The 11,992-nt window shown below is 47.0% G+C and overlaps 1 protein-coding gene across 50 annotated transcripts; it reads left to right on the top strand.

Moving 5' to 3' along the window:
- Positions 1 to 251: 251 nt before the first annotated feature.
- Positions 252 to 11,950, top strand: LOC127917905 (lipopolysaccharide-induced tumor necrosis factor-alpha factor homolog). Of its 50 annotated transcripts, none has more exons than XM_052501031.1 (6): positions 252 to 422; positions 1,152 to 1,247; positions 3,761 to 3,929; positions 4,181 to 5,320; positions 6,787 to 7,078; positions 7,857 to 9,763. In XM_052501031.1, exons 1-4 carry the CDS (start codon positions 362 to 364, stop codon positions 4,356 to 4,358), a joined length of 504 nt encoding a protein of 167 aa, XP_052356991.1. In that variant the 5' UTR covers positions 252 to 361; the 3' UTR covers positions 4,359 to 5,320; positions 6,787 to 7,078; positions 7,857 to 9,763. The 50 variants fall into 50 exon arrangements, with proteins under 50 accessions (XP_052356991.1, XP_052356943.1, XP_052356965.1 ...); XM_052500983.1 differs by having other exon boundaries at positions 1,101 to 1,247; positions 4,181 to 4,736; positions 6,977 to 7,078; XM_052501005.1 differs by lacking the exon at positions 6,787 to 7,078 and adding an exon at positions 5,490 to 5,771 and having other exon boundaries at positions 1,101 to 1,247; positions 4,181 to 4,736; positions 8,318 to 9,763.
- The last annotated feature ends 42 nt before the right edge of the window (positions 11,951 to 11,992 follow it).

Below are 11,992 nucleotides of genomic sequence, written 5' to 3'. Positions count from 1 at the left end.
GGGGCTGAAGCCCTCAGCTGGAAGTTTCACTCAAACAGAATAAAACTGATCTTAGATCAGTAATACTTCACCCTACTCCAACCTGCTCCTGTGGGAGTGGCCAGATCCACCCGAAACACACCTGTCTGTCAGCTGACGCAGTAGATGAGGTGACTGACCAATGAGGTGACAGGAGAGCCAATCAACACCTCGATACGCTCTCTCAACAAGGTTTGAGACAGATAGTTGACCACTGTCTCTACAAGGTCTGGGTCAGATAATTGACAATCATGACCCTTGACTTATTTTATGGAGGAAAAAGCCTTGTCAATTATTGTGATCATTTTGTGGTTTCTCTCTCCTCAGCTGTTCAGCAGAGGCAATGGAGACATCATTGAAGTCAGAGGAACCATGTCCTAACCCTCCTCCCTACTTCCTACCAGGTAAGACTCTACAGTACACCCTCCTCTCTCTGTTGCTGTTTCAGTCCAGGGTGAAGGAGATGACATGAGGATCTCTCTCTCTCTTGTTGTTTCAGTCCAGGGTAAAGAAGATGACATGAGGATCTCTCTCTCTCTTGTTGTTTCAGTCCAGGGTGAAGGAGATGACATGAGGATCTCTCTCTCTCTTGTTGTTTCAGTCCAGGGGAAAGGAGATGACATGAGGATCTCTCTCTCTCTCTCTCTTGTTGTTTCAGTCCAGGGTAAAGGAGATGACATGAGGATCTCTCTCTCTCTTGTTGTTTCAGTCCAGGGTGAAGGAGATGACATGAGGATCTCTCTCTCTCTCTCTCTTGTTGTTTCAGTCCAGGGTGAAGGAGATGACATGAGGATCTCTCTCTCTCTCTCTTGTTGTTTCAGTCCAGGGGAAAGGAGATGACATGAGGATCTCTCTCTCTCTCTCTTGTTGTTTCAGTCCAGGGTAAAGGAGATGACATGAGGATCTCTCTCTCTCTCTTGTTGTTTCAGTCCAGGGTAAAGGAGATGACATGAGGATCTCTCTCTCTCTTGTTGTTTCAGTCCAGGGTAAAGGAGATGACATGAGGATCTCTCTCTCTCTTGTTGTTTCAGTCCAGGGGAAAGGAGATGACATGAGGATCTCTCTCTCTCTTGTTGTTTCAGTCCAGGGTAAAGGAGATGACATGAGGATCTCTCTCTCTCTTGTTGTTTCAGTCCAGGGTAAAGGAGATGACATGAGCATCTCTCCCTTCACTCCTCCTCCTCCACCTGGTGCTATGGGTGGTAGCTTCATCAACCAGACCGATACTGGTGAGTACACACACACAGCCTTCAGACTGTAGTATAATGATGGACACACACACAGCCTTCAGACTGTAGTGTAATGATGGACACACACACAGCCTTCAGACTGTAGTATAATGACGGACACACACACAGCCTTCAGACTGTAGTATAATGATGGACACACACACACAGCCTTCAGACTGTAGTATAATGATGGACACACACAGCCTTCAGACTGTAGTATAATGATGGGGACACACACAGCCTTCAGACTGTAGTATAATGATGGACACACACACAGCCTTCAGACTGTAGTATAATGATGGACACACAGCCTTCAGACTGTATTATAATGATGGACACACACACAGCCTTCAGACTGTAGTATAATGATGGACACACACAGCCTTCAGACTGTAGTATAATGATGGACACACACACAGCCTTCAGACTGTAGTATAATGATGGACACACACACAGCCTTCAGACTGTAGTATAATGATGGACACACAGCCTTCAGACTGTAGTATAATGATGGACACACAGCCTTCAGACTGTAGTATAATGATGGACACACAGCCTTCAGACTGTAGTATAATGATGGACACACACACAGCCTTCAGACTGTAGTATAATGATGGACACACACACAGCCTTCAGACTGTAGTATAATGATGGACACACACACAGCCTTCAGACTGTAGTATAATGATGGACACACACACAGCCTTCAGACTGTAGTATAATGATGGACACACACAGCCTTCAGACTGTAGTATAATGATGGACACACACAGCCTTCAGACTGTAGTATAATGATGGACACACAGCCTTCAGACTGTAGTATAATGATGGACACACACACACAGCCTTCAGACTGTAGTATAATGATGGACACACACACAGCCTTCAGACTGTAGTATAATGATGGACACACACACAGCCTTCAGACTGTAGTATAATGATGGACACACACAGCCTTCAGACTGTAGTATAATGATGGACACACACACAGCCTTCAGACTGTAGTATAATGATGGACACACACACAGCCTTCAGACTGTAGTATAATGATGGACACACACACAGCCTTCAGACTGTAGTATAATGATGGACACACACACAGCCTTCAGACTGTAGTATAATGATGGACACACACACAGCCTTCAGACTGTAGTATAATGATGGACACACACACAGCCTTCAGACTGTAGTATAATGATGGACACACACACAGCCTTCAGACTGTAGTATAATGATGGACACACACACAGCCTTCAGACTGTAGTATAATGATGGACACACACACAGCCTTCAGACTGTAGTATAATGATGGACACACACACAGCCTTCAGACTGTAGTATAATGATGGACACACACACAGCCTTCAGACTGTAGTATAATGATGGACACACACACAGCCTTCAGACTGTAGTATAATGATGGACACACACACAGCCTTCAGACTGTAGTATAATGATGGACACACACACAGCCTTCAGACTGTAGTATAATGATGGACACACACACAGCCTTCAGACTGTAGTATAATGATGGACACACACACAGCCTTCAGACTGTAGTATAATGATGGACACACACACAGCCTTCAGACTGTAGTATAATGATGGACACACACACAGCCTTCAGACTGTAGTATAATGATGGACACACACACAGCCTTCAGACTGTAGTATAATGATGGACACACACACAGCCTTCAGACTGTAGTATAATGATGGACACACACACAGCCTTCAGACTGTAGTATAATGATGGACACACACACAGCCTTCAGACTGTAGTATAATGATGGACACACACACAGCCTTCAGACTGTAGTATAATGATGGACACACACACACAGCCTTCAGACTGTAGTATAATGATGGACACACACACACAGCCTTCAGACTGTAGTATAATGATGGACACACACACAGCCTTCAGACTGTAGTATAATGATGGACACACACACAGCCTTCAGACTGTAGTATAATGATGGACACACACACAGCCTTCAGACTGTAGTATAATGATGGACACACAGCCTTCAGACTGTAGTATAATGATGGACACACACACAGCCTTCAGACTGTAGTATAATGATGGACACACACACAGCCTTCAGACTGTAGTATAATGATGGACACACACACAGCCTTCAGACTGTAGTATAATGATGGACACACACACAGCCTTCAGACTGTAGTATAATGATGGACACACACACAGCCTTCAGACTGTAGTATACTGATGGACACACAGCCTTCAGACTGTAGTATAATGATGGACACACACACACAGCCTTCAGACTGTAGTATAATGATGGACACACACACACAGCCTTCAGACTGTAGTATAATGATGGACATCATCTAATAATCTAATCCCTAGTTCTCTAACCCCTTATTTTACCCCCTTGTTCTCTCAGGTGGTGCTAGCCCCCCCCAGACAGAGGCTTGGATCTAACCCCCTCGTTCCCTCAGGTGGAGGCTTGGATCTAACCCCTTATCTAACCCCCTCGTTCTCTCAGGTGGTGCTAGCCCTCCCAGGCAGAGGTTTGTCCAGCACTATGAGACAGAGCTGGGTGATTCTCCTGGTCTCATCAGATGTCCTTCCTGTCAGAACCAGGTGATGAGTGATGTCACTCACCACTCTGGAACCTTCTCCTGGACCATGTGCCTGGTGTTCATCCTCTGTGGGTGAGGAGATACACACACACACACACACACACACACACACACACACACACACACACACACACACACACACACACACACACACACACACCGTCTCAGCTCCACCCCCTCCGTCTCAGCTCCACCCCCTCCGTCTCAGCTCCACCCCCTCCGTCTCAGCTCCACCCACTCCATCTCAGCTCCACCCCCTCCGTCTCAGCTCCACCCCCCCCAGCAGTAGCAGGTATACTGACTGTACTCTCCTGTCCCTCCAGGCTGTTGCTGGGATGCTGTCTGATCCCGTTTGTCTTAAAGAGTTTCAAGGATGCCTATCACACCTGTCCTCGCTGTCGCATGGTCCTTCACATCCACAGGAAGAGCTGTTGCCCCATGAGCTCTGAACCCTCCTCCCTGACCCCCCGCATAGGGTCAGGGTACCCTGGTCACGCCTGATATGGAGTGTGTGTGTGTGTGTGTGTGTGTGTGGTATATAATGTGTGCATCCCAAACGGAACCCCACAGTGCACAACTTTCCACTAGGCCCCATAGGAGTAGGACCATAGGGCCTGGCTCTGACAAAAAGTAGTGCACCATATAGGGGAGACTAGCAGGGCTTAGTGCACTATATAGGGGAGACTGTCGCACGTCTGACACAGGGCTTAGTGCACCATATAGGGGAGAATAGCAGGGCTTAGTGCACTACATAGGGGAGACTGTCGCACGTCTGACACAGGGCTTAGTGCACTATATAGGGGAGACTAGCAGGGCTTAGTGCACTATATAGGGGAGACTAGCAGGGCTTAGTGCACTATATAGGGGAGACTGTAGCACGTCTGACACAGGGCTTAGTGCACTACATAGGGGAGACTAGCAGGGCTTCGTGCACTACATAGGGGAGACTGTAGCACGTCTGACACAGGGCTTAGTGCACTATATAGGGGAGACTGTAGCAGGGTTTAGTGCACTATATAGGGGAGACTAGCATGGCTTAGTGCACTATATAGGGGAGACTGTAACAAGGTTTAGTGCACTACATAGGGGAGACTGTAGCACGTCTGACACAGGGCTTAGTGCACTATATAGGGGAGACTGTAACAAGGTTTAGTGCACTACATAGGGGAGACTGTAGCACGTCTGACACAGGGCTTAGTGCACTATATAGGGGAGACTGTAGCAGGGTTTAGTGCACTATATAGGGGAGACTGTAGCAGGGCTTAGTGCACTATATAGGGGAGACTGTAGCAGGGCTTAGTGCACTATATAGGGGAGACTGTAGCAGGGTTTAGTGCACTATATAGGGGAGACTGTAGCAGGGCTTAGTGCACTATATAGGGGAGACTGTAGCAGGGCTTAGTGCACTATATAGGGGAGACTGTAGCAGGGCTTAGTGCACTATATAGGGGAGACTGTAGCACGTCTGACACAGGCCTTAGTGCACTATATAGGGGAGACTGTAGCATGTCTGACACAGGGCTTAGTGCACTATATAGGGGAGACTGTAGCACGTCTGACACAGGGCTTAGTGCACTATATAGGGGAGACTGTAGCAGGGCTTAGTCTACTATATAGGGGAGACTGTAGCAGGGCTTAGTGCACTATATAGGGGAGACTGTAGCAGGGCTTAGTGCACTATATAGGGGAGACTGTAGCACATCTGACACAGGGCTTAGTGCACTATATAGGGGAGACTGTAGCAGGGTTTAGTGCACTATATTGGGGAGACTGTAACAGGGTTTAGTGCACTATATAGGGGAGACTAGCAGGGTTTAGTGCACTATATAGGGGAGACTGTAGCAGGGTTTAGTGCACTATATAGGGGAGACTGTAGCAGGGTTTAGTGCACTATATAGGGGAGACTGTAGCAGGGTTTAGTGCACTATATAGGGGAGACTGTAGCAGGGCTTAGTGTACTATATAGGGGAGACTATATATATATATATAGTGCACTAAGCCCTGTGTCAGACGTGCTACAGTCTCCCCTATTAGTGCACTAAACCCTGACACAGGGCTCCCTATATAGTGCACTAAACCCTGCTAGGGAGACTGTAGCACGTCTGACACAGGGCTTAGTGCACTATATAGGGAGACTGTAGCAGGGCTTAGTGTACTATATAGGGAGACTGTAGCACGTCTGACACAGGGCTTAGTGCACTATATAGGGGAGACTGTAGCAGGGCTTAGTGCACTACACAGGGGAGAGTGTAGCACGTCTGACACAGGGCTTAGTGCACTATATAGGGGAGACTGTAGCACGTCTGACACAGGGCTTAGTGCACTATATAGGGGAGACTAGCAGGGCTTAGTGTACTATATAGGGGAGACTAGCAGGGCTTAGTACACTATATAGGGGAGACTGTAGCACGTCTGACACAGGGCTTAGTGCACTATATAGGGAGACTGTAGCAGGGCTTAGTGTACTACATAGGGAGACTGTAGCAGGGTTTAGTGCACTATATAGGGGGACTGTAGCAGGGTTTAGTGCACTATATAGGGAGCCTGTAGCAGGGTTTAGTGTACTAAATAGGGAGACTGTAGCAGGGTTTAGTGCACTATATAGGGAGACTGTAGCAGGGTTTAGTGCACTATATAGGGGAGACTGTAGCAGGGCTTAGTGCACTATATAGGGAGACTGTAGCAGGGCTTAGTGCACTATATAGGGAGACTGTAGCAGGGCTTAGTGCACTATATAGGGAGACTGTAGCAGGGCTTAGTGCACTATATAGGGAGATTGTAGCAGGGCTTAGTGCACTATATAGGGAGACTGTAGCAGGGTTTAGTGCACTATATAGGGAGACTGTAGCAGGGCTTAGTGTACTATATAGGGAGACTGTAGCACGTCTGACACAGGGCTTAGTGCACTATATAGGGGAGACTGTAGCAGGGTTTTGTGCACTATATAGGGGAGACTGTAGCATGTCTGACACAGGGCTCAGTGCGCTATATAGGGGAGACTAGCAGGGTTTAGTGCACTATATAGGGGAGACTGTAGCACATCTGACACAGGGCTTAGTGCACTATATAGGGGAGACTGTAGCAGGGCTTAGTGCACTAGATAGGGGAGACTGTAGCAGGGCTTAGTGTACTATATAGGGGAGACTGTAGCAGGGCTTAGTGTACTATATAGGGGAGACTGTAGCAGGGCTTAGTGCACTATATAGGGGAGACTGTAGCACGTCTGACACAGGGCTTAGTGCACTATATAGAGGAGACTGTAGCAGGGCTTAGTGCACTATATAGGGGAGACTGTAGCAGGGCTTAGTGTACTATATAGGGGAGACTAGCAGGGCTTAGTGCACTATATAGGGAGACTGTAGCAGGGCTTAGTGCACTATATAGGGAGACTGTAGCTGGGTTTAGTGCACTATATAGGGAGACTGTAGCAGGGTTTAGTGCACTATATAGGGAGACTGTAGCAGGGTTTAGTGCACTATATAGGGGAGCCTGTAGCAGGGTTTAGTGCACTATATAGGGAGACTGTAGCAGGGCTTAGTGCACTATATAGGGAGACTGTAGCAGGGCTTAGTGCACTATATAGGGGAGACTGTAGCAGGGCTTAGTGCACTATATAGGGGAGACTGTAGCAGGGCTTAGTGCACTATATAGGGGAGATTGTAGCAGGGCTTAGTGCACTATATAGGGGAGACTGTAGCAGGGTTTAGTGCACTATATAGGGGAGACTGTAGCTGGGCTTAGTGCACTATATAGGGGAGACTAGCAGGGTTTAGTGCACTATATAGGGGAGACTGTAGCACGTCTGACACAGGGCTTAGTGCACTATATAGGGGAGACTGTAGCAGGGTTTAGTGCACTATATAGGGGAGACTGTAGCATGTCTGACACAGGGCTCAGTGCGCTATATAGGGAGACTAGCAGGGTTTAGTGCACTATATAGGGAGACTGTAGCACATCTGACACAGGGCTTAGTGCACTATATAGGGGAGACTGTAGCAGGGCTTAGTGCACTATATAGGGGAGACTAGCAGGGTTTAGTGCACTATATAGGGGAGACTGTAGCAGGGCTTAGTGCACTATATAGGGGAGACTAGCAGGGTTTAGTGCACTATATAGGGGAGAATGTAGCACATCTGACACAGGGCTTAGTGCACTATATAGGGGAGACTGTAGCAGGGCTTAGTGCACTAGATAGGGGAGACTGTAGCAGGGCTTAGTGCACTAGATAGGGGAGACTGTAGCAGGACTTAGTGCACTATATAGGGGAGACTGTAGCAGGGTTTAGTGTACTATATAGGGGAGACTGTAGCAGGGCTTAGTGTACTATATAGGGGAGACTGTAGCAGGGCTTAGTGTACTATATAGGGGAGACTGTAGCAGGGCTTAGTGCACTATATAGGGGAGACTGTAGCACATCTGACACAGGGCTTAGTGCACTATATAGGGGAGACTGTAGCAAGGCTTAGTGCACTATATAGGGGAGACTGTAGCAGGGCTTAGTCCACTATATAGGGGAGACTGTAGCACATCTGACACAGGGCTTAGTGCACTATATAGGGGAGACTGTAGCAGGGCTTAGTGCACTATATAGGGGAGACTGTAGCACATCTGACACAGGGTTTAGTGTACTATATAGGGGAGACTGTAACAGTGTTTAGTGCACTATATAGGGGAGACTGTAGCAGGGCTTAGTGGAACTATATAGGGGAGACTGTAGCAGGGCTTAGTGGAACTATATAGGGGAGACTGTAGCAGGGCTTAGTGTACTATATAGGGGAGACTGTAGCAGGGCTTAGTGTACTATATAGGGGAGACTGTAGCAGGGCTTAGTGTAATATATAGGGGAGACTGTGGCAGGGTTTAGTGCACTATATAGGGGAGACTGTAGCAGGGTTTAGTGTACTATATAGGGGAGACTGTAGCAGGGCTTAGTGTAATATATAGGGGAGACTAGCAGGGCTTAGTGTACTATATAGGGGAGATTAGCATGTTTGACACAGGGCTTCGTGCACTATATAGGGGAGACTGTAACAGGGCTTAGTGTACTATATAGGGGAGATTAGCATGTTTGACACAGGGCTTCGTGCACTATATAGGGGAGACTGTAACAGGGCTTAGTGCACTATATAGGGGAGACTGGAGTATGTCTGACGCAGGGTTTATATCGTCTCATCTCTACAGCACCGCCTGTTGGTGTCTGACGCAGGGCTTATATCGTCTAGTCTCTATAGCACCGCCTGTTGGTGTCTTAGGCAGGGTTTATATCGTCTCGTCTCTACAGCACCGCCTGTTGGTGTCTGACGCAGGGCTTATATCGTCTAGTCTCTATAGCACCGCCTGTTGGTGTCTTAGGCAGGGTTTATATCGTCTCGTCTCTACAGCACCGCCTGTTGGTGTCTTAGGCAGGGTTTATATCGTCTCGTCTCTACAGCACCGCCTGTTGGTGTCTTACGCAGGGTTTATATCGTCTCGTCTCTACAGCACCGCCTGTTTGTCTGACGCAGGGTTTATATCGTCTCGTCTCTACAGCACCGCCTGCTGGTGTCTGACGCAGGGTTTATATCGTCTCGTCTCTACAGCACCGCCTGCTGGTGTCTGACGCAGGGTTTATATTGTCTCGTCTCTACAGCACCGCCTGCTGGTATCTGATGCAGGGTTTATATCGTCTCTACAGCACCGCCTGCTGGTATCTGACGCAGGGTTTATATCGTCTCGTCTCTACAGCACCGCCTGCTGCCTAATCTGTGATGTTACCTTTTAAACAATGTCTTTCTTTTTCAACGTGTTCTGTGAAGACTTAATAAAATAATAAATCAATCAGCTTTTTAACATGTCCCAGTTGATCTGTGTGTTATCTGGAATAACTTTTGAAAATGATGAATTATTAAAGAACCAATGAACACCTACTCATTGTATGATTTTTCTTTATTTTTTAATATTTTCTACATTGTAAAATACTAGTGAAGACATCACAACTATGAAATAACACACATGGAATCATGTAGTAACCAGAAAAGTGTTAAAACAAATCTAGAAATATGTTATATTTTAGATTCTTCAAAGTAGCCACCCTTTGCCTTGATGACAGCATTGCACACTCTTGGCCTTCTCTCAACCAGCTTCATGAGGTAGTCACCTGGAATGAATTAAACAACAGATGATGACCTGGAGAGAGATACTCCACATGGATCCCCATTAGTTCCTGTTGCCAAGGCAGCTGCTACTCTTCCTGGGGTTTTTTATGGATCCCCATTAGTTCCTGTTGCCAAGGCAGCAGCTACTCTTCCTGGGGTTTATTATGGATCCCCATTAGATCCTGTTGCCAAGGCAGCAGCTACTCTTCCTGGGGTTTATTATGGATCCCCATTAGTTCCTGCCAAGGCAACAGCTAATCTTCCTGGGGTTTATTATAGGTCCCCATTAGTTCCTGTTGCCAAGGCAGCAGCTACTCTTCCTGGGGTTTATTATGGATCCCCATTAGTTCCTGCCAAGTCAGCAGCTACTCTTCCTGGGGTTTATTATGGATCCCCATTAGTTCCTGCCAAGGCAGCAGCAACTCTTCCTGGGGTTTATTATGGATCCCCATTAGTTCCTGCCAAGGCAACAGCTACTCTTCCTGGGGTTTATTATGGATCCCCATTAGTTCCTGCCAAGGCATCAGCTACTCTTCCTGGGGTTTATTATGGATCCCCATTAGTTCCTGCCAAGGCAACAGCTACTCTTTCTGGGGTTTATTATGGATCCCCATTAGTTCCTGCCAAGGCAGCAGCAACTCTTCCTGGGGTTTATTATGGATCCCCATTAGTTCCTGTTGCCAAGGCAGCTACTACTCTTCCTGGGGTTTATTATGGATCCCCATTAGTTCCTCCCCTATATAGTGCACTAAGCCCTGCTACAGTCTCCCCTATATAGTGCACTAAGCCCTGCTACAGTCTCCCCTATATAGTGCACTAAGCCCTGCTACAGTCTCCCCTATATAGTGCACTAAGCCCTGCTACAGTCTCCCCTATATAGTGCACTAAACCCTGCTACAGTCTCCCCTATATAGTGCACTAAACCCTGCTACAGTCTCCCCTATTTAGTACACTAAACCCTGCTACAGGCTCCCCTATATAGTGCACTAAACCCTGCTACAGTCTCCCCTATATAGTGCACTAAACCCTGCTACAGTCTCCCCTATGTAGTACACTAAGCCCTGCTACAGTCTCCCCTATATAGTGCACTAAGCCCTGTGTCAGACGTGCTACAGTCTCCCCTATATAGTGTACTAAGCCCTGCTAGTCTCCCCTATATAGTACACTAAGCCCTGCTAGTCTCCCCTATATAGTGCACTAAGCCCTGTGTCAGACGTGCTACAGTCTCCCCTATATAGTGCACTAAGCCCTGTGTCAGACGTGCTACAGTCTCCCCTATGTAGTGCACTAAGCCCTGCTACAGTCTCCCCTATATAGTGCACTAAGCCCTGTGTCAGACGTGCTACAGTCTCCCCTATATAGTACACTAAGCCCTGCTACAGTCTCCCCTATATAGTGCACTAAGCCCTGTGTCAGACGTGCTACAGTCTCCCCTGTAGCAGGGTTTAGTGCACTATATAGGGGAGACTGTAGCAGGGTTTAGTGCACTATATAGGGGAGACTGTAGCACGTCTGACACAGGGCTTAGTGCACTATATATATATATAGTCTCCCCTATATAGTACACTAAGCCCTGCTACAGTCTCCCCTATATAGTGCACTAAACCCTGCTACAGTCTCCCCTATATAGTGCACTAAACCCTGCTACAGTCTGTTATTCATTGTGTTTCTATGGGCTAATAGCAGTAAGGACTATCTGTTATTCAATGTGTTTCTATTGGCTAATAGCAGTAAGGACTGTCTGTTATTCAATGTGTTTCTATGGGCTAATAGCAGTAAGGACTATCTGTTATTCAATGTGTTTCTAATAGCAGTAAGGACTATCTGTTATTCAATGTGTTTCTATGGGCTAATAGCAGTAAGGACTATCTGTTATTCAATGTGTTTCTATTGGCTAATAGCAGTAAGGACTGTCTGTTATTCAATGTGTTTCTATGGGCTAATAGCAGTAAGGACTATCTGTTATTCAATGTGTTTCTAATAGCAGTAAGGACTATCTGT

This window comes from Oncorhynchus keta, unplaced genomic scaffold (genome assembly GCF_023373465.1).
Source record: "Oncorhynchus keta strain PuntledgeMale-10-30-2019 unplaced genomic scaffold, Oket_V2 Un_contig_12375_pilon_pilon, whole genome shotgun sequence".
NCBI classification, from domain to species: Eukaryota; Metazoa; Chordata; class Actinopteri; order Salmoniformes; family Salmonidae; genus Oncorhynchus; species Oncorhynchus keta.
The sequence above is the reverse complement of the archived record's forward strand: the minus strand, read 5'-3'. Positions and strand labels throughout refer to the sequence as shown.

Excerpts from the sequence above, each read along its gene's own strand:
- LOC127917905 (XM_052501024.1), top strand. The coding sequence starts at position 362 with ATGGAGACATCATTGAAGTCAGAGGAACCATGTCCTAACCCTCCTCCC. Across the intron at positions 423-1,100 it reads TCCTCCCTACTTCCTACCAG|TCCAGGGTAAAGGAGATGAC; the intron begins GTAAGACTCTAC and ends TTGTTGTTTCAG. Across the intron at positions 1,248-3,760 it reads CATCAACCAGACCGATACTG|GTGGTGCTAGCCCTCCCAGG; the intron begins GTGAGTACACAC and ends TCGTTCTCTCAG.